This window comes from Anthonomus grandis, chromosome 3, assembly GCF_022605725.1.
Source record: "Anthonomus grandis grandis chromosome 3, icAntGran1.3, whole genome shotgun sequence".
Taxonomy (NCBI): Eukaryota; Metazoa; Arthropoda; class Insecta; order Coleoptera; family Curculionidae; genus Anthonomus; species Anthonomus grandis.
In genome coordinates this window covers 2815247-2839383 of record NC_065548.1, presented here as the reverse complement: position 1 = coordinate 2839383, position 24137 = coordinate 2815247, and the positions used below count along the sequence as shown (strand labels likewise).

Below are 24137 nucleotides of genomic sequence, written 5' to 3'. Positions count from 1 at the left end.
GGGAAGACTTGTCCAAACTTCACTAATTTTATTCATTAAGGATTGTTTATTTGGAAACATTTGGGTACGAATACGACGTTCTACTTCTTCCCAGAGATTCTCAATGGGGTTAAGATTTGGGGATTGTGCTGGCCACTGTAAAATACGAACATTATTTTCCCGAAGCCACTGTTGAACCACTTGTGAAGAATGTTTTGGATCGTTGTCCTGTTGAAAAATAAAACGCAATGGCATTTCCCATTCGGCATGATATCCCTATAAACAAATCGGTCCATCGTATCATTAATAAAGTGCATAGGGCCTACCCCATTACATGAAAAACAACCCCATAAAAATACACTACCTTTACCATGCTTAATTGAAGGTGTTACGTATTTAGGATTAAACCTTGTATTTATTGGTCGCCTCACACGCCTCATTCCATCAGAATTGAATATTTTGTAGCGCGTTTCATCACTGAATAGAACTTTTTTCCAGTTATTGACGGTCCAATATAAATGCCAACCTTGCTGCTCTATGTCTTATTGAAACTAACGGCTTTTTAGTTGGACGTCTACTAAATAACTTTGCGTCTACTAACCTTCTTTGTACTGTTCGTATACCAACCGTAATTTCTGGAATTTCGGCAATAATTCGAGGTGCGGACTTCCAAGGATCATTTTGGGAAATCCTTTTGATGCGTCTGTCAGTCATTACTGATGTTTTTCTTGGCCTTCCCGATTTTGGCAACTTCTCTAAATTGCCAAATTTAGAGGGGACTCATTATACGATGATATTATTTTGGACACAGTGTACCGGGGTAACTCAAACTGTCTTGAAATATCGGCCTGTTTGTTACCTTCCATGAATCCATTCACAACTCTTTGCTTCAAGTCTTTTGAAATTGGAATTCCTTTCGGCATGATTAATCTTTACTTTAATATCCCAAAATTCATTATTCACCAATTTATTACTTTTATCCGATTGTTAAATGTCCCAGTAACGACAACGTACTGATATTGAATGATATACAATCGTTCAATATGCCAAAACGTGAGCACTACATTACTCACAAACCGTAGCCAAAATGCTACCAATAACTGTCAGGCCAAAAATGTTAAATTCAAATCCGGTGGCGGTAAATAAATATTTTAATTTTAATATATAGGGCGTTTACCAATTTTTATTATAAAAACAATATTAATCAAATAAATCAAATACTAATCTTAGTGATAATTACTTACATTATATATTGAAAAACCACGATACTTAAATTACTTGTTGATTATGTTGATAAATATGTTGATACATGTAGTCAAGCGTAAGATGACATAACGTACGTACCTGGAAAAAATAAATGTGTTGAGCAACCAATTTCCTAATTATGTTATTTTATTTAGTATTTAGATATTTTGATTATTAAAAGATTTAAACATTTATAACTAGTTAAATTATTATTTAATAGCTATTTATTATATTTGGAATATTATTACGCATTGTGTCTGTCACCCACTAGCGCAATATAAATGTGCTATTAACTGCTTAAACAGATAGTAAAATAGGATATTTGGAAAGGTAGAGTTTCATACTATAAATAGTACAGGAAAACGTAGTTTGCAGCATTCAAATCTGTAAGTGGCTCAAACACTCCACAATACAGTGCTAAGTGGCTCTAGCACTCCACAATAGCAATAAATGAAATAATTGCTCTGCAAGTGGCTCAAACACTCCACAATAAGCAACTTGTTGGTAAATAAATCTACGTTATATGGCCATTTTAGGTAAGAGGAAAAAGATGATATGCAGCTCTAGCACTCTGCTCTTATTAAATGAATTATCTGTAATTATTTTATGTAGATTAAACAAGTATTAAATGTTTTATGTCAAATATTATTATTATCTTGTAAAACACATATATTTAAAATAAAATGTTGAAAAAATAATCCAAAATAAGGCACAAGCACTTAAAACAAATAATATTCACGCACGCTACTTTCACTTCAAAAGTCGAATACGTTTTAAAAAGATCTTTTAAGCGAAGTTTGGATCTCAGGGCTCTTAGACTGGATGTTTATGAGATCGAACCTCTAGTATCGAATTACTCTTGTATGGCTTGTCCATAAATTCTTTCTTAATCTTAATAGTTATTGCGGCGTTAAAAGAAATGGGACGAAGTGTTTGGTCTAGTTTAATATTTTTTTAAAGGGAAAAAAAACTTACATCTTACATAACATTATCATAAAACATGAGATTGAGACAGCAATCTCCGATCTAGACCACTTGACGATAACACACTTTGTACTGAGGGGTGCAATGGACACCAAAACGCGAGGGTCCTCTCCAAATACAAAGGCTTGTTAAATACAACGAGCCGTGCAATGGTCCCGGACCAGCTCAGTATCTTAACAAGAAACAATAAACAATCGTCACGACAACACAAGCAAGACAAACAACAATCGGTCATTAAAATATTTCATTAATCACATTTTTAATTAAAAAGGTAAAATATCGGTGTAATCAATAAGATAGAAATAAGCATACTAGGTGATAACACTCACCCTTTCTTGTAGTAAAACACTAAATCAAACCAACACAGCTTATTTCACGTCGCAACACCCTTTATTGTTTTTATTAAATAACTTCACTCTTTAGTGACCAAAACTCAAATGAATTTTATAAACCAAATATTTATCTCAGACTCTTTTATCGAAACCCATAAAAATAATTCCCGAGGGGAAACGCGGAAGTGTAAACCGTATTTGGTTACTTACGGTACCACTGAGCTAGCTTTAGTTTTGTAAATATCCTGGACCTCTTTTTGGTCAGACCGAAAAATGTTATCTTAATGACTAAGAAAAATATTTCAAATTCTTTAGAAAATAAACCGGGGTCTTACACGATTATATAAAAAAATAGGGGGAAAAGCTGAATTCTTATTAATATGCATAAGATTTCTAAATGGAACTAATTGCATTACTCTCTGAAAGAATTTCCTTCCAAACTCCCTTTGGGGTTCAAATCAATGCATCCAAAAATTTAGGCACTATCCAGCTTTTTGTATGATGTATCCCTGAAGAAAAAAAAGATTTTCATTAAAATCAATTATCTGTAGAACTGTAAGAGATATTTGAGTTTAACCAACTGCAAAGCATTCAAAAAATATTTTTTTACAAACGTCATCTTAGGGCCAAATAAATCCATCCAGAAATTTCCCAGTTAATTGACTCCCTGAACAAGTAGATTTTTCATTCTGTAAAATCCATCCACAACTTTTCTTTAAATCTTCAAATTTATTCGCTAATTATCGGACGGTGTCGCGACCTCAGGCCAATAAATCCCGATAAGATAACGAATGACACCTAAACCGCTTATTTCCAGTTCGGGCCGTCCTAATCTCCGGCAATTATTGTGTAAATAATCCCTGGTCCACTGTGACTTTATTAATTCGGCGGTAGCCAAGGCGAGTGTTTATCTTTCTACAGTTTGTTCATAAAATATGATGTTTTATTAAAAGTAAGTCGTTTTCTCCACAAAATAAAATGACAGTCTTGTTTTGAGAGTGATGCATTTAGATCGGACTCAACACTTAGTTAACAATCAAAAAAAACATAAGTATTCTTTAGTAATATAGTTATTCTTGAACTAGTGAACTTCTTCAATAAAATGTCGGTTTTATTTGAAGGGGTCCCGCATACCGAACGGAAATACACCCTAAGAAAAAGACAGAGCGCCGCCCTAGACACCACCACGTTCATCTGTTACACCTGCGCCCTGGAGTACCCATCGTCCAGCATCCGGTTGTTGTATTGCTGCCCTAACGCGGAGAAGGAGCCCTATTTTCCCTTTATCCAGACGTTAAAAGCGCCCCCGGGTGCCAGCCCCGTTTCACCCCAAGGGATGGTCCAAGTATGCTCCACTTGCTACAAGAGCATTCCACAAAAACATCAGGTAAAGCAATAGTCTATTGCGGCAAGTACTCTTAACGTACTCTCCGGTATAAGGACTATTATACAACCCTTTTTCGGTAGTCTTTGCGCACCATTATGTAAAGTATGTATTGCTGAATTTTTTTAATGCAATAGATCCTTATAGTAGTAGATTTTTTTTGTTTATTACTCGTGTGTAAAATCTCACTTGTTTATTCATGGGGATGGACAATATTTTTATTAATAATAAATGCTTATATCTGACTTAAATAAATAACTATAACTATAAGAGCAGTATCCGACTATTACTAAAATGGGGTTTATTAAGTCAACCTTATTAATCTAATTTTAATATATTTTTTTCTATTTGTTATTTTTAAAACTACAAAATATATTTAAACGAAATTAATTGCAATAAATTCAGGAAACATTTTCCTACAAACTTTAGTTTGGTTTCCAGCCTTATCGTCATTGACTCCCTAGAAAAACTCTCTTTATTTACAATCAATTATCTTTGCAACTAGAGAAGATATTGGAATGGAACTGATTGCAGTACAGTCAGGAGATATTCCTCTACAATATTTATCCTGGCTCCAAAGAAACGCATCCAGAAGTTTCCTGGTTATCCAACTTTATTGTCATAAAGTCCCTGAAAAAGATGATTTTTTAGCTCCTAGAATTGTTATTTTAAAGAGGTCATTGATCTGTAAAAAGACACTTTTACTCCTTTGAGGAGATAAACGTGTATCAGTTACTAAAATCTTCTGCCAAAATGTTCAGTCATGAATCAATACAAGGATTCAGTCATGGATCAATACATAATTTATTGTAAAATATTAAAACTATTCTCTGATAAAAACTAAACTTTGTGTATGTTAATTATTGATTTTGGTGTCAAAATGTGCGCTGTAGTGGAATTGGGCTTTATTTGAGATAATTGCGTTGTGCCGATATGTGAAATCTTTAAAAGCAATTAACTACTGTACGTTTAAAAAACGGAATTAAGAGTAACGAAGCAGGTATACAATTTTATGTAGACATGCATCGTGAGTAAATTTCACTATCATCTTTGACGGCTTGTAAAAAATTCTGTATTAAGAATATTGACTTGAAGTATTGTTTTTAAATTAGAGTAAAGTTTCTAGAACGATTTAGTGGAACTTTGAGCAAATTTGGTCCATTTTTGAGGAAATTATGAAGATTTTTGTATAGGGTGAACAAAAGATTGGAAAAATGTTCACCATCATCTTTGAGAGCCTGTAAAGAATTCTATATTAAGAATATTGACTTAAAATATTGTTTAATTATTAAAATAAATTTTGTGTAATGATTTAGTGAAATTTTGAGCAAATTTTTTCAAAGTGATTTTTTCAATTTGAGGTTAGTTTTTGAGGGAATTATTAATTTTTTTGTACTGAAAGTGGGCAAATTTCACCATCATCTTTGACAGCTCGTGAAAAATTCTATGGTAAGAATATCGACTTGAAATATTGTTTTTTAATTAAAATAAAGTTTTTTCAATGATATAGTGGAACTTTGAGCAAATTTGGTCCATTTTTGAGGAAGTTATGAATTTTTTTGTACTGATATTGGGCAAATTTCTCCATTACTCTGACAGCCTATGGAAAAATTCTATATTAAGAATATTGACTTGAAATATTGTTTTTTTAATTAAAATAAAGTATTTTAAACGGTTTATTGAAGCTTTGAGCAAATTTCGTTCATTTTTGAGGGAATTATGAATTTTTTTGTACTGAAAATGGGAAAATTTTTACCATCATCTTTGACAGCTCGTGAAAAATTCTATGGTAAGAATATCGACTTGAAATATTGTTTTTTAATTAAAGTAAAGTTTTTCCAATGATATAGTGGAACTTTGAGCAAATTTGGTCCATTTTTGAGGAAGTTATGAATTTTTTTGTACTGAAAATGGGCAAATTTCTCCATTACCCTGACAGCCTATGAAAAAATTCTATATTAAGAATATTGACTTGAAATATTATTTCTTAATTAAAATAAAGTTTTTCCAATGATATAGTGGAACTTTGAGCAAATTTGGTTCATTTTTGAGGGAATTATGAATTTTTTTGTACTGAAAATGGGAAAATTTTCACCATCATCTTTGACAGCTCGTGAAAAATTCTATGGTAAGAATATCGACTTGAAATATTGTTTTTTAATTAAAATAAAGTTTTTTCAATGATATAGTGGAACTTTGAGCAAATTTGGTCCATTTTTGAGGAAGTTATGAATTTTTTTGTACTGATATTGGGCAAATTTCTCCATTACTCTGACAGCCTATGGAAAAATTCTATAATAAGAATATTGACTTGAAATATTGTTTTTTTAATTAAAATAAGGTATTTTAAACGGTTTATTGAAACTTTGAGCAAATTTGGTTCATTTTTGAGGGAATTATGAATTTTTTTGTACTGAAAATGGGAAAATTTTTACCATCATCTTTGACAGCTCGTGAAAAATTCTATGGTAAGAATATCGACTTGAAATATTGTTTTTTAATTAAAATAAAGTTTTTTCAATGATATAGTGGAACTTTGAGCAAATTTGGTCTATTTTTGAGGAAGTTATGAATTTTTTTGTACTGATATTGGGCAAATTTCTCCATTACTCTGACAGCCTATGGAAAAATTCTATAATAAGAATATTGACTTGAAATATTGTTTTTTTAATTAAAATAAGGTATTTTAAACGGTTTATTGAAACTTTGAGCAAATTTGGTTCATTTTTGAGGGAATTATGAATTTTTTTGTACTGAAAATGGGAAAATTTTTACCATCATCTTTGACAGCTCGTGAAAAATTCTATGGTAAGAATATCGACTTGAAATATTGTTTTTTAATTAAAATAAAGTTTTTTCAATGATATAGTGGAACTTTGAGCAAATTTGGTCTATTTTTGAGGAAGTTATGAATTTTTTTGTACTGATATTGGGCAAATTTCTACATTACTCTGACAGCCTATGAAAAAATTCTATAATAAGAATATTGACTTGAAATATTGTTTTTTTAATTAAAATAAGGTATTTTAAACGGTTTATTGAAACTTTGAGCAAATTTGGTTCATTTTTGAGGGAATTATGAATTTTTTTGTACTGAAAATGGGAAAATTTTTACCATCATCTTTGACAGCTCGTGAAAAATTCTATGGTAAGAATATCGAGTTGAAATATTGTTTTTTAATTAAAATAAAGTTTTTTCAATGATATAGTGGAACTTTGAGCAAATTTGGTCTATTTTTGAGGAAGTTATGAATTTTTTTGTACTGATATTGGGCAAATTTCTACATTACTCTGACAGCCTATGAAAAAATTCTATAATAAGAATATTGACTTGAAATATTGTTTTTTTAATTAAAATAAGGTATTTTAAACGGTTTATTGAAACTTTGAGCAAATTTGGTTCATTTTTGAGGGAATTATGAATTTTTTTGTACTGAAAATGGGAAAATTTTTACCATCATCTTTGACAGCTCGTGAAAAATTCTATGGTAAGAATATCGAGTTGAAATATTGTTTTTTAATTAAAATAAAGTTTTTTCAATGATATAGTGGAACTTTGAGCAAATTTGGTCTATTTTTGAGGAAGTTATGAATTTTTTTGTACTGATATTGGGCAAATTTCTCCATTACTCTGACAGCCTATGGAAAAATTCTATAATAAGAATATTGACTTGAAATATTGTTTTTTTAATTAAAATAAGGTATTTTAAACGGTTTATTGAAACTTTGAGCAAATTTGGTTCATTTTTGAGGGAATTATGAATTTTTTTGTACTGAAAATGGGAAAATTTTTACCATCATCTTTGACAGCTCGTGAAAAATTCTATGGTAAGAATATCGACTTGAAATATTGTTTTTTAATTAAAATAAAGTTTTTTCAATGATATAGTGGAACTTTGAGCAAATTTGGTCTATTTTTGAGGAAGTTATGAATTTTTTTGTACTGATATTGGGCAAATTTCTACATTACTCTGACAGCCTATGAAAAAATTCTATAATAAGAATATTGACTTGAAATATTGTTTTTTTAATTAAAATAAGGTATTTTAAACGGTTTATTGAAACTTTGAGCAAATTTGGTTCATTTTTGAGGGAATTATGAATTTTTTTGTACTGAAAATGGGAAAATTTTTACCATCATCTTTGACAGCTCGTGAAAAATTCTATGGTAAGAATATCGAGTTGAAATATTGTTTTTTAATTAAAATAAAGTTTTTTCAATGATATAGTGGAACTTTGAGCAAATTTGGTCTATTTTTGAGGGAGTTATGCATTTTTTTGTACTGATATTGGGCAAATTTCTTCATTACTCTGACAGCCTATGAAAAAATTCTATATTAAGAATATTGACTTGAAATATTGTTTTTTTAATTAAAATAAGGTATTTTAAACAGTTTATTGAAACTTTGAGCAAATTTGGTTCATTTTTGAGGGAATTATGAATTTTTTTGTACTGAAAATGGGAAAATTTTTACCATCATCTTTGACAGCTCGTGAAAAATTCTATGGTAAGAATATCGACTTGAAATATTGTTTTTTAATTAAAATAAAGTTTTTTCAATGATATAGTGGAACTTTGAGCAAATTTGGTCTATTTTTGAGGGAGTTATGCATTTTTTTGTACTGATATTGGGCAAATTTCTTCATTACTCTGACAGCCTATGAAAAAATTCTATATTAAGAATATTGACTTGAAATATTGTTTTTTTAATTAAAATAAGGTATTTTAAACGGTTTATTGAAACTTTGAGCAAATTTGGTTCATTTTTGAGGGAATTATGAATTTTTTTGTACTGAAAGTGGGCAAATTTCACCATCATCTTTGACAGCTCGTGAAAAATTCTATGGTAAGAATATCGACTTGAAATATTGTTTTTTAATTAAAATAAAGTTTTTTCAATGATATAGTGGAACTTTGAGCAAATTTGGTCCATTTTTGAGGAAGTTATGAATTTTTTTGTACTGATAATGGGCAAATTTCACCATTACTCTGACAGCCTATGAAAAAATTCTATATTAAGAATGTTGACTTGAAATATTGTTTTTTAATTAAAATAAGGTATTTTAAACGGTTTATTGAAACTTTGAGCAAATTTGGTTCATTTTTGAGGGAATTATAAATTTTTTTGTACTGAAAGTTGGCAAATTTCACCATCATCTTTGAAAGCCCGTGAAAAATTCTATGGTAAGAATATCGACTTGAAATATTGTTTTTTAATTAAAATAAAGTTTTTTCAATGATATAGTGGAACTTTGAGCAAATTTGGTCCATTTTTGAGGAAGTTATGAATTTTTTTGTACTGATAATGAGAAAATTTTACCATCACCTTTGACAGCTTCTAAAAAAATCAATATTAAGAATAATGGCTTGAAATATTGTTTTTAATGAAAATAAAGTTTTTCCAACGATTTAGAGGAACTTTGAGCAAATTTGGTTCATTTTTGAAGGAATGATATGAATTTTTTTGTTCTGAAAATCGGAAAATTTCACCTTCATCTTTGAAATCTTGTAGTAAATTCGTTATTAAAGATATTGACTTGAAATATTGTTTTTTTAATTAAAATAAAGTGTTCTCAACGAATTAATGGAGCTTTGAGCAAATTTATGTTAAGAATATCGACTTTTATTGATTTATACTGCGTTCGGAAGCCAGACTGACCATCCGGGATTATTATATTTTCTATAAACTCGGAAAGAATAAACTGGCTTATAATATTATTATATAGTGCAACATACAAGGGCTAATATATCGTCAAAACAATAAACACAGTGACGTAAATTTCCTTTTGGAGACTTTAAAAGAAAAAGTTCCTTTCCCAAAGGTAATTTTACGAATAAGCACTTCAGGTCGAGAGAGAAATGAAAATCCTCAAAGGTTAAAGAGATTTCAAGAGAGCCTAACACAAATACGAATCCCTCCTCCCCTATGCTTTTCAAATAACTTAAAATTTAGAATTGAAAAACTATAACATCTATCATTACTAAGTCTCAGTAATCCACATTACGTCAATTCCAGCTGTTATAACTAAATCCGAGATCTGGTCAGAACCTGTTCGCACATTAAGGTGAACAAACTTAACATCCCTTAAAGTTTCAGGAATTAGAAACGTATGCGCCTAGTTAATTATAATTAGTTATCCTTGAGTTGGAACTATAAATTTAAGCTTAAATTTTATCGTGTAGGTTTTCGGTGGGGATCCCTCCGCGCCATCGCACTTATCGTCGGCCAGCAACAACCACGTGAGCGTGACGGAGGTGCAGTACCTAAACAACAGCACCTCGCGACCCAGTACCGTGAAAAGTCCCGCCAATTCTGCCGGTTCTGACATACGGTACAAACCGTACGACATCAATCAGGCCTCGATCGTTACCAGCAAGAAGAAACAGGCTTTGGCCGACAGTAGGAATTCTAAGGTAAACTTCTTATTACGTAGTGAGGAATAAGGGATTAAGTGCAACAATTTACAGGGAATTTTAAGCTTATTGTATTAGCCTTTGAAAGTTTCTGTTTCGGGTTAAATTGAACATCCAAATAAGAGTCAAAAGTAGTATTTTTTTCCACTATTTATTCGGAACCCGAAACTCTCCATCAAATTATGCTGCTTATTACAGGTAACACCAACAATTTAAAAGACACATAAGCGTTTTGATATTGGCCCGGGGGTTTTGGCTAAGACCCTTTACAATAATTTGCAACAGAAAAACTTACCGGATAGATGTTTAAAATGGATTCAAATGCCTGGAATAAATTTAAAATGACATCAAATGCCTGGACTAAATTGAATCCAAGACATTCAGGGTGTTGGCTGCATTAAGACCCTCTATACGATACGAGGCGGTATTTTATTATCAAAATAAATTCCTAAATACTTGGAGAAATTGAGATTTGCTCACCGTATTTCAATTGGGTCTTTTTTACCGGCATTTAACCGGTGTTTGAAATACACATTTTAAACTCTAACCTTCTGTGTTTAATAAGAGTAAGCTGGACCAAATTTCGGTGTGGTTTGGTCCTGAATATATTCTAGAGATATTAAAGCCCTGGTTTCCTCAAAAGCGGTACCGATAAATTGCGGCCGCAATAATGCGTCGAATGACGTCATAGAAAACTGTACTATGCACATCATTAGCAATGGTTTTTAAATATGCGTTGGTGGTCGCCGCAACGCAATATGACTGTACCGGCATAATGAATGCGGCAGCCATTGCGGCGAGAAACAGTTCGTTGACGATTTATTACTGTGTTGATTTGTTGTGACTTGTTGTGATTTCATTTATTTTTTTATTATAAAACTGATAAAATAGATATTTATGTTTTATATTACAAAGTTAACGTTATATAATGGTGTTTTTTTTAGCGTAATGTGTTCTGGTATAAAACACCATGAATGGACAAGTGAGCAGGATGAAATATTGATAGATTTTGTTAGAAATCATGAATGTTTATATAATGTTCAATGTAAAGATTACAGAAAAACCCAATTAAAACAGAGTTTATGGACGGAAATAGCCCATATACTACAAATAACGGGTAATACAATAATACAACTTCTCATTACCATAAAAAATATATGTATATTTTTAATATATTACATTGTTGTGATTGATTTAGTTTTCTCGGTAATGCTGTTCCTGCCATGCTACAGCACCGGGTCCATTAAAATACGTTTTAAATGTCTCACGAATTTGAACTGGTATATTTGCCCCGCGTACGTTGTTGTGAATTAGTGGAAGTAAATTTTCTGTAGGAAGTGAGTATTTCTTTGTCCTATTAGTCACTGTCGGACTGTCACTGTCACACCCTCTGTAGTTCTTTTCTTAAAAAGGTCAGATTCACTCCTATGTATCTCTTCATCTAATTCCTCTCCATTTAACACTACCAAAAGAGCAACATCGAGATCGTCCATGTCGATTGTTTTTAACGCAAAACGGTACTGGCGACGCTTTCTGAGTTTACACATTTATTTGCCGCAATTAATAACCCTTCAACGCATTATTGCGGCCGCAACTTATCGGTACCGCTTTTGAGGAAACCAGGGCTTAAGCGTTTCACTGCCAATATGTTTACAAATACTGTGTTGTCGAACGTGTTTTCGTAACTCCATGACCCACACCATCAAATTTTTATTTCCCGAGCGATAAATCCCAATCTATCGAAATTTCTGCTTTTATTTTAACCAGTCGGTTCAGAATCCTTATTATTGAGTGTGTTTAATCCTCCGTTCGATGACTAAAGTTAGCAAAGTGCGTCGGTATTGCAGCAAAGTACCTGTGAGCATTCAGTATTAATTGTAGTTAATTAAAATCTCCGTTTAAAAAAGTAAAAAAGATTCTTATTGTGTTTGTGTTCTACTGCCCTGAGATCAGATCGCACTTTGACCTTTTACCGAATTGCAAAACTAACTGGTAAACATTTATAGTAAAAAAAAAAAAAAAAAAAAAAACATTGTAAACCATTTTCTTCTCCTTATCTGGTGCATTTCATGTGACGCCAACAGGATTCCGTAACGCGTTAAGTAGGTTGAAAAATAGAATGTGGGCTCGTTTTAAAGTCAAGGGAAAACATACTAGAACATCGATATAAGACAAAAGTCATATTTATCTTTTGATGGCTATAAGTTTAGGACATTTAAAATAGTCGTTGGTTGCCGGAAGTCTTCTTCAATACAATGCAAGGAAGAGATTTAAAATGTCTTGGAAAAGATCCTTGTAATGACTTTAAATGCCTAGAAAAAGCTCAAGTTTTCATATAAGTTACATAAAATGACATCAAATACCGAGAAGTTATAGAAAATTATTCTGACATCCTGGAATAGGGTAGGGTGGGGCTAGTTGAGCCGGATTTGGGAAAAAGAAGGGCATATTGTTATTATTTAATATAAATAATTAAACATTCTAGGGATTATTGATGTATATAATTGTCTTTAAAAAGCAATTAATAAGTTTGACGAAATATTGTTTTATTTAGGTAAAAATGACTGCAATATGGCTGGGTACAGTTGACTGAACTTACCGCTCATATGGGGCAACTTGACTTTTCCAATTCCCTTTTATCATTGTGATTTAAAAACCCGAAGTCTTATTCATTAAATTATATTTATTGTAGCAGTAAATGAGAGTAGTAAAAACTAATTTCTATACTAGGCCGCACACGCCTCGCGTACCAGCTCGCCCCTAGTCGACGTAAATGGCCACTCGGGGTCCCAAAACTACCGTTGCTACATCTGCACCGGCCTCTACCACTTGGACCAGATGGAGTGGATCAGCACCTCGGCGGAGGGCATGAACTCCCACGCGATGCATTTCCCTTGTTTGTCCAAGGTGAGTACTTTACACTAGCTCGCCGACTGATTTATTATTTTTTTTATAGTACAGTTAATCTAGCAGCAAAAAAGGGCCTAAATTGGAAAAAATGGACCTTGGTCTCGCGAACAACGTATCATACAAAGATCAATTTAGCACTTGTAACAGTAAAAAGAATTTATTTCCACTTGAAAATTGAAAAAAAAGTGTGTCTTGGTAACTTTTGCATTCCCTAACTTTGTTCCCGTAGATTTTACAGCTCTGTTACACCAGACCAAAATTGTAGAGAATTTAATTTTCATAATTTTTTGCCCCATAAAATTTTCTGTGAGACTCACGGTTTGGCCAAAATATTGAATCAAAAAACTTCTCTCACAAACGGTAGGGTCGGGGAGGATGCACATCTATAATATTAACCTTTTCTAATAAACCACTTTGGACTCGCACAGTATGAGACCAGGGACCATTTTCTTCATTTTCAAATGCCGTATTGACTGTACTATTAATTATTAAAAGATTTTAGATCTCTCTCCCTCTCTCTTTTGTAGATCGGTAGAACGTTGGAAAACAGTTGTATGGACTCGCACGGTCGTGTTTTAAGTTGCACGAGGTGCGTGAATCATTTGGCCCATCAGTGGGAGGCTTTCGAGGCGGACAGGATGCCTTTGGAGAGGAGGAGGTAATGCAAGGAGTTCGGCTGGTGTATTAGTAAAGTAAATCTAATTCGAGGGTTTTTTTGGTATTTGATTTTTTTTCAAAGAGGAATAATATCGTAGAGGATAAAATAATCTACAATTTACATATATTCTTTTTTTTTTAAATAAAAGTTCAGTGTTTTTGGGGTTCAAAGTACAGAAATATTGCTCTGAATGCATTAGATATCATATGCCGGGAATAAAGTAAGAAATTGCTCCAGAGATTTGGAACTTATAAAAAGTTCCTTTAAAATACAAAGAATAGCTTGCTTTAGCTGCCTGGAAGAAACTTAGAATAGCCTCAAATGCCTGGAATAAAATCGAAAATGTCTGGAATATGCGAAAAATTACTTTAAATATTTAAGGTTACACAAAGTTCAATCAAATGTCTAGAATAAAATTTTAAAAAAACTCCAAGGACCAGGTAGAAATTTAAAATGGCGTATCTACTGCCTGAAAGAAAAGAAAGCCGATGTCAAACGTCTGGAATAAAATACCTGAAAATATCTGGAATACATAAAAAAATTACTGTAAATACCCAAGGACACAAACAATTATGTTAAATGTCTGGAATCCTAATAAAAATTACTCCAAACACTTGAAATCTTTGGAAATACAAAGATATACCAGAAAGTAACTGAAATGGCCCGGATGAAATGGAAAATTATGTGAAATGCCTGAAAAACAGTTAAAATTGCTTTAAATACATATAGAAGACCAAATATGGCTTCAAATGCCTGTACGAAAGATAACGTTTTATCAACTGCCTGAAATAAAGTCGAAAATTTCTGGAATATTTGATAACCTACTTTATATGTCAAAAGAGGTAATAAATTATGTCAAATATTTTAATAAAATACAAGATTAGTCCCAAACGCTTGGAAATATATAAAACAATTACTTGATATACCACAAAAAAAATTAACTAAAAAGTCTTGAAATGGTTGGACTATAAAGCAAAATGTCTGCAAATATAAAAAATGACTTTGAACGCCCAAGGATTAACAAAATTCTGTGAAATACCTGAGAAAAAATAAAAATTACTCCAAGGACCAGGAAGCGACTTAGAATGGCGGCCTGAGTTCTGAAAATATCTACTTCTACAAATCTTGTATTATATCATGACTTCATTGTCAGGGCTTTCGAGAAGGGTCATCAGGTCGACTCCATCTATACTGATTTCTCAAAGGCCTTTGACACAGTCATCCACTCGTTGCTCATTTTTCAATTAAGATGCTATGGTTTCCCTAAGTGGTTTCTTTCTTGGCTAAATAGTTACCTACATAAAAGGATACAATTCGTTAATGTTAGGGGTTCACGTTCACTTCCTATTTTGGTTACTTCAGGGATGCCTCAGGGGTCACATTTATTTATTAACGATATTTTTAGTATTATCAAATTTTGCAAATTCCTATTATTTCCAGACGACCTGAAGCTATTTTTACATATTTTAGGCTTGTCTGATTGCCTGATGATACAATCAGACATAGATTCTCTATATAATTGGTCTGTCTCTAATGGCTTACCTCTTAATAAGGATAAGTGTTTTATCATTTCTTTTACTAAATCTAGAAAAGTTGTCCCATTTGACTACCACATAAATGATAATATACTTTCAAGAGTATCGGTAATTAAAGATTTGGGGGTGTTGTTTGACAGTTCCCTGACTTTGATACCCCATATAGATAGTTTGTCTAGTAAAGCCCTTCGTACTCTTGGGTAGTTATAAACTAGAAATACTCAAGACTTTTCAGTAGCTGTCTTCAGAGTTTTATATCTTACACTTATTCGTAGTGTCATGTCTTATTCTTCCATAGTCTGGTCCCCTTATTATGCTAACCATATTTACAGTCTTGATAAGGTCCAAAATAAATTTCTCAGGACTTGTGCCTGGCGATTGAATGTACGAGATGAGTCTTTATTGGAACTTAAGCCAAGGCTAAATATGATTTCTCTTGAGGACTATCGAACTAGGTGTGATATGATATTTCTTCACAAGTTGATTAATAATGCTATTGATTGCCCTGAATTGTTATCGCGGATAAACTTTAGATGCAATAGCAGAGTCCTTAGAGAGATGTCCCTTTTTCTGGTTTTGAATATCACCGTACAAACTATGGTAAATTTTCTCCAATTAATCGACTCCACATGTTGGGAAATAGATTTAATCAGGCTTTTGACTTAGTGGATTTAAAGCCTTCAAAACTTAAAAGGTGTCTGAGTGAGTTTACTCGTTAAGTACTATGTGTTAAGTATCAAATAAATTTGATTGCTTTTACTTTTCTTATTTTGATTATTTTAATGGTATGTTTTTAGTTGCTTTATATATACCATGCTTTTCTTTGAAGTCCTCCCCCTCATTTATTTTTTGAACAGGTCAAAAAAAATTTTTGAAACTTGGCATAAGTAAATTGGTCTATAGATACTATTTTTCACTGTAAACTAGGTAGTTGTAAATTCCAAGATGGCGGCTGGGCGACATCTTGAGAAAAAATTTTAAATAGAAAGGGGGGTCGTGTGGTACCTCATTTTAAAGGTCTCAATGAGTACTTTATAACCCTGAAATATTAGACCCATATCTTAACTCGTTTCAAAATGGCGGCCTAATAAAAAAGTATTTTTTTTTATTTTAACGTTTTACATTTTTATGATTTTTGAATAGGTAAAAATCAGTGTACGAAAATAAATGCGTCACTATTTTATTTTGACATAAAAACGACAGTTCTAAATGTCAAAATAACACATAAGTGCCATCTTGAATAAATGCATTAAATAGAAATCTTGTGTTACCTCATTTAAAAGGTTTTATTGAGTACTTTTAATATTTATTACATGGACTCGGTGGACTCCGTTTTGACCTGTCTAAAAGTAACAGCCAAAAAAATACACTGTTGCGATTTTATAAACGTTTTTAATAATAATATACAAATAATTTATAATTTTTGAATTTTGGATTTAAAGATTAACTTTTTGGTTTCTAAAGACTTACTGAACCGCCCTCGTATGTCACATTTCACGTTAAAGGTTATTGAACATTATTTAGACATTCCAAAAACCAAATAGCTATTAAAAAAACTCGAAAAAAAATTTTAAGATATTTTTCCTTAACCGGTAAATTACTCTTGTATCGGTCATTGTTAGATATTGTTTAGTGTGTTTGGCAGTTTGAATTTATTGTTTTTTTCAAAATGGTTAATTCTCGTCCATTGGAGGAAAAAGTAGAAGCAATTTTTATTTATGGAGCAACGCGTAATTTTCATGAGACTGAAAGGGTTTTCAACGAACGTTTTCCTGATCATCCTATTTGCCGTAAATATTTAAGGGAACTTGTAAATAAATTTACAACTACTGGTACTGTCCAGGATAAAAAACGCCCAGGCCATATGTCTATTTCAGAAGAAAAGCAAGTCCAAATAATTGGCGAAATAATAGAAAATCCCCAACATTCTACTCCAACTGTTGCTGATATCTGTGAAGTTTCAACTTCGACGGCATGGAGAGTTTTAAAAAAAATAAGTTTCACCCATACAAGATCCAAATGGTCCATCAACTGACTGAAGATGATCCTGACCGAAGAGTGCAATTCTGTGAAATTATGGCAGAGAGAGTAGAAAGGCAACCTACGTACGTGCTCAACATTTGTTTTAGCGACGAATGTACTTTTTTTTTAAATGGTAATGTCCACAGACAAAATTGTCGATATTGGAGTGATACCAATCCACACATTTTTCGTGAAACCCGATCTCAGTATCCGCAAAAAATCAATGTATGGGCAGGAATATTAGGGAATCATATCGTAGGGCCGCTGTTTTTAGAAGAAAATTTAACAGGTGAATTATACTTAAATATGCTGGAAATTGCTATCGATCCTCTCATAACAGAAATTGTTGAGGCTAATGTACATGAATTTGACATGGAAATTACATTTCAACAAGATGGTGCTCCTCCGCATTTTACCAGGAATGTGAGAAATTATTTAAATGATAATTATTTTGGTCGTTGGATAGGTCGTCGGGGTCCTATTGAATGGCCAGCTCGGTCACCAGATTTAACGCCGCTAGACTTTTTTTGTGGGGATACCTAAAGCAAAAGGTATCCGAAACAGAACCTGCCTCAATTTTTGAGCTACGACAAAGAATCACTAACATTTGTCAAAATATTGAGGCAGATGTATTTGAAAATGTTCGACGTGAATTTTCAGATAGGTTATTTATGTGTCAAGAGGTACAAGGAAATCATTTCCAGCATCTTTTAAATTAAATATTGTTTTTCTTTTGATAAATTGTTTATTTGCTAATTGTAAATTAGTATTTCATTGTATTTTATTAAAAACGTTAATAAAATCGCAACAGTGTATTTTTTGGCTGTTACTTTTAGACAGGTCATTGAGACCTTCAAAATGAGGTACCACACGACCCCCCTTTCTATTTAAAATTTTTTCTCAAGATGTCGCCCAGCCGCCATCTTGGAATTTACAACTATCTAGTTTACAGTGAAAAATAGTATCTATAGACCAATTTACTTATGCCAAGTTTCAAAAAATTTTTTTCACCCGTTCAAAAAATAAATGGGGGGGGGACTTCAAAGAAAAGCACTGTATATTAGAAAATATTGGAAGTTTTATCTTATTTGTATATCTTGGGCTGCTACATATTTATATGTAGTATTTATATATAGATATATTATTGATTTATAGAAAATTTGGATATTTAATAGATTAAGTTCATTATACAATATCTTGTTAATACATTTGTTGATGGCAGAATAATTATATACATTTAGGGTTAGGATATAATTTATTTTGTAATTTTGTTAGAATGGGGACATCCCGTAAATAAATAACTGAAAATCTTTGAGGTATATAAGAAAAGCCTCAATGTTCTACATACAAATAGCATTTAGAATTATTGAAGGGTAAGGTTAATTATGGCTAGACAACAGAAAGTGGATGTACTTGAAACTATTTGTGATGGAGCCTTTAGTAAGCCTGTAGAACCTTTTGAAATCTGGTAAATAAAAATTTTGACGAATTACTGTTATATTTAGAAACATTTAAAATCAAATTATGTGATGTCAAAGATAATTATACTAACGAATAGATAACCCACGTAAATGACAAGCTGTGAACCGACAAGGAGACATCAATGCTTCCTTAAATAAGAATATTTTATGCGCTAACCGTGTAAGAATCGAAGCGACGTTGCCATTACTGATAACATTTTAAATTTTATCTAATTCTCTGGTGCCGCGCCGTATAAAGGCAGAACGAGGTATTCGCAAAAATTAAGTTTTGGGAAAATGGATGTTTTAATTCATTTTTAGTTTATTCTTTACATATTGATTTAACTTATTATTAGAAAGTTGTGACTATGTTTTTTGCCTTATTTATTTAGATACACTGAGATAAAATTGCTTGGGCCTTAATATATAGTGAGGTTTTGTCGCCTGCATTATGTGCCTCTGTAAAAATACATAAAATATTACACCTACCATATTATTTCATTGAAAAAATGTGTAAAAATCGCGAAAAATTGTTGAGTCATCATTTTGGTTTTGTTCGCATTAAAATTAAAATTTCTCCATTATTATTTCAAACGCTAAAATTTAAAAAAAAAATGCACGTGCCTAGAAAAATAAAACGATTCCAAATCTATAAGACTTTTTGAGGGACGCTCTAAGACACCTAAATCTTCAAATCCTTCAATGAGATCGAGTTTTTTGTTGTATTCAATTAGTTTTTTAATGCTAACCTCGTCAAAGACTAACACACATTTTTTTTCATTTTTGGTCATACCCTCACATTTTTTTTTAAGATGATACTTAAAACCGTTGTCAATATTTGTTTTAAATAAATTTTCGCTCATCCATCTTCGTATTGTTGAAACGGACGGTAAAATAAAACCTTTACGCCTTAAAAACATATATGCCGCAGGAGATTTATAAAAAATTGACACAGACACTTCTTTTTCCCTGTTGTTCCATTTTTTTCTAGACTCTCCATTTAATTGCATCAAAATAAATGTTTTTGGTACTACTGATAGAAATATTAACAACGGCATTACTTTTGAAATTAAAGATTTATTATTTTTTTGTTTTAACTGTAAAAGTCGCATACGGAATTTATTTTTTTTTTAAATTTACTTCCGAGAATTTTTATTTGTTTTTTTAACATTAATTTTCTTGGCGTCATTGTATGATTTGGAAGTTTAATTATTTCCTTTAGTTTTTTTGTATTATGATTGCCTTCGTTTAAATGTAATTTTTTCGTTACATTTTCGTTGGTTGTCGGACTGTCTGTAGGTAAAGCCCGTTTTTTCCCCGAATAGGTCTTTTCTGGTGATAGTACTTTTAAATGTTCATCTGTTGGGAAATATACGTAGGGTATTGCATTTGTTTTTAAATAACGCCGTTTTTCCGTCCGAAAAGCGCTGTCCGCAAAATGTCTCTCACACAAGTGTTTATTTTTCAGGATGGCGCGCAAAAGAGAAATTCTATCAAAAATATTTATATCAACGATCCCATCCTCAAACTTCCCCAAAATCGGTATCATATAATACCTACCTATTTAAAAAGAAAAGCGTAACTTATATTTTTTGTCAACCTGATTATCTAAATTCGACGATTCGCTTTACAATTTTAGGTTACAATTTATCTTTCTAATTTTTGAGTTTGTATACTTTAAAGTTGGTCAAGATTAGAAGATTCAGTATAATAAAATAATATATTTTTCGCCTTCACTCAAAAAGTTCACTTTATTGACTTGAGATACAGATGAGGCAGTAAAATGATTAATAGGGAGTAAAATGATGAAGTTTACTACACGAGCTTTAGCGAAGGCAGTAATTTTAAAACGCCTATTTTACTCCAATAAATAACTATTATTATTTGTTATGGTACTATTTTTAAGGTTTTATCTCAAAGTAATTATTGTTTTGGAATTTGACTATTTAAACCGATATTATATATTTTTATTCTTTAAATTTAATTTTCAGTATTCAAAAATTAACTTTGTACATCACCTCATAGTTTTACCACCTTACACATTTTTCATTTACCTAAAAGTCAGAAAATTATAGTTTTTGGTTAACTGTAATTTTCATTGCCGAATTAAAACTTGAGATAGATATAGATTGAAGGTGATGTTCATTTCACAGGTATTCAGCTGTAACTTTGCGTAAAAATACACGTATTTATATCTGGCTCTTCTAGGAGCCATAGTTAAAGACCCATGAAACGAACTTTAGGTACAAGGTGTTCCATTTAAGAGGAAAAACGGCATATTTTTTACTTTTTCCGTATCTTTACAAAATTGAAGATAGCCAATCGACGTATTTTAACTCGGAGAATTTGAAAATCGTAATAAGAAAACAATGTCGTCAGTCTTTTTTGTTTTTTATGGAATTGTTTTCTTATTACGATTTTCAAATTCTCCGAGTTAAAATACGTCGATGAAGGCTCTCAATCTTCAATTTTTTTAAAAATACCGGGAAAGTCAAAAAATATGCCGTTTTTCCTCTTAAATGGAACACCCTGTACTTACTTACTAAGGCTTACTTACTTATTACTTACTTACTTACTTATAAGTAACTCATTACTAAGGCACTGTTAAGGTTGAGTATGTTTATAGAACTCTAGGACTTACCGCAATTTAAAATCAAACGTTCGCAAATACTTGGATTTTTATAAGGAAATTTAAACATCTTTAACGTAGGATTCTCTCTTCTAGTTCGCATACAGTCATAATATTGGCATACATTGCCCGACATTATGTATTACAGAACCAGTGACAAAATTTTTAAAAAATAACAGAATTATTTGTAAATAAGTTTTGTCAAAGAGAGCTTTGCTGGTGTTGATAACCTGTATCGATACGTCCGTTACAACAGCGAATACCAAAAATAATATTGTGTTGCTCAGCCGAGTCGCAGCCGCCAAATTAAATTTTGCAACACAGCCAAGCGATCGGCCAGATTTCAACGCGTAATTTCACCGATGGATCCTCGCTCGAAAAGCGGGGATCCTTTTAGGTGGTCAAAAAATTTACACGGGATGGATTTTCTATAGTTTACTATTATTTTCTTTGGTGATGTCTTAGTTTTAAGTGAATGCTTTCCACTTAACTGAATTCGCAATTCAGAGCTTTAACATTATTACACGTTATTATGGCAATGGGTATATTACTAGAAATGATGATGTAGATCTCTGTGCATATATCGATTTTCTTAAACATCTACTGAAAATTTTATACATGATCTTAATATATTCTTTAGTCGAAATAATTCTTATGGTATTGACGTTTTAGTCGGACATATAAATTGCGTTACAACATTGGATTCGCACGGTTTTCAATCCTATATAAATGCAATAATTAGACCGGAGTCTGGAAGCTGTTTGATGATTATTGCTATAAATAACTCAGAAGAGGCTCATTCGACTTTTTTATCAAGACTTTTAATATATTTAAAATATAAAACAACATCTATTAATGCAAGTAAACTACACAAAAAAATTAAACCCTGGATATCAAGCTTCATTATTATATCAATAAAAAAAATGAGATAAACTTAAAAAACAGCTACTTAGACATTTTACCGAGGAAAAAGAAATAGAATATAAAACATATCGCAATAATTAAAAAAAAACAGTGAAATTGAATGAATACATAAATCAAAAATTTCTTTACAGACAGTTAAAGTCATAGTTCTATTTCTTTTAATCAATTAAAGACGTTTAATTAACATCTTTCATAAGCTTACTTGAGTTCATTTCTATAATTAATTATAATAATTCATTCTAATTTATTCCAAGGCAACCTCTACTATTTTCAACCTACCTGCACGTTTTCACGAAAATTTTATTCCAAAAACTTTATGGGTATCCTAAAAAAAAGCTCAAAGCATAAATTGATCCTGACTTTTTCACTTTTAGGCTATTTACATATAGATTTAGGTCATATTTTCATGCAAAAATTCCAATTTATACCATAGACTTTCTTTTGATTTAGGTACGATATTCCATTACCGGAAAGTTCAGTGATGAACGGCGATCGGGGAATCCCGACGCCCCCGAGCACCAACAGCGAACGAACGGTGTGTTCCCAATCGGCCAATGGCAGCTCGAGCATTTACTGTTTTTTATGCGGCCTCCATTCCGAGTTTACGCTGGCCCGGGTGGTCTACAGTAAACCCCAAGGTGTGTTTTATTAACTCACATTTTCTAAAAAAATTAATGTAATGGTATTTTTGTCACCGGTTTGGTTTTTCTTTTTTTTATTTTAGGCAGGAATGCGCCGTATTTTCCGTCGCTGTTACGTCACAAAAGTCCGCCGAACGCGGAACAGCTCAGGGACGACGGTAGCGCCCTCGTGTGCACGTTTTGTTACCATAGTTTAGTTCACCAGTGGCGTCGGTAAGGGAGGCATTCATCTTTAGTTTTTTTTTTAGGGTAAAAACAAGAAAAAAGCTGAAAATTAATGTTTGTTCAAAGGGAGAGAAGAGCGGAGCGGTTTCGACTTTTTGGCAATCATCAGTGAGACATTGGACACTCACTGTTTAATCATCAGTGAGAATTTGGACACTCATTGTTTAATGGTATAGGTTCTTTTCAAAAGGAAAATACGAAGTTAATATTTCAATCTGAGATTCATGAAAAATTTGTTTTTTCACAGAAAAACTTATAAACTGTCCTGAGCCCAAAAACCAAACGTCCCAGAAAATTTGCATAGAAATTGCACGCTTAGTACAACTTCATACCTAGAAATCCTTATATAACAAAACATTCCCTTGTGAAAATTCCAGATTTCAGAAAATTTAAGTAATGCATCTTTAGGGTTGCTACGACTCGAGACAAATATTTTTCGAGACAAGACGAGACAAGCTTATGTCTTGTCGAGACAAGACTTTATCTCGTCTCGTCTCGTTTTGTCTCGAAAAGTTCTGATACCTATGTAAAAGCCCAGGATAAAACTTACAAATTTAATAGACCCCAATAAACAATAAACATATTATAGGTAGTTAAGTATGAAAGTTAATAAAAATCATATTCGATTTTTAAATTAATTGGGCAGGTAGGCATGTTGGGAAAGATTTTTTTAAGATTTAATAAAATATTTATATGAGCACCCCATTAAAGTCATGCAAAACGTATTTTCCAACAATCTATAGGAAGCAATAATATAAAGCAGTCATAGTGTTTTTATAAAAGTGGCAATAGCG

General features: G+C 31.9%; 1 protein-coding gene across 4 annotated transcripts in view; it reads left to right on the top strand.

Annotated features, from left to right (window-relative positions):
- The window catches only part of LOC126734172 (uncharacterized), a 121688-nt gene that overhangs the window by 39759 nt on the left and 57792 nt on the right, over positions 1-24137 (top strand). For all 4 annotated transcript variants that reach the window (XM_050437713.1, XM_050437711.1, XM_050437712.1 and 1 more), the window contains 6 exons: positions 3662-3927; positions 10109-10339; positions 13070-13246; positions 13777-13907; positions 22928-23115; positions 23202-23331. In XM_050437713.1, the coding sequence (XP_050293670.1) occupies positions 3662-3927; positions 10109-10339; positions 13070-13246; positions 13777-13907; positions 22928-23115; positions 23202-23331 (1123 nt within the window). The remainder of the gene's footprint in view (positions 1-3661; positions 3928-10108; positions 10340-13069; positions 13247-13776; positions 13908-22927; positions 23116-23201; positions 23332-24137) is intronic.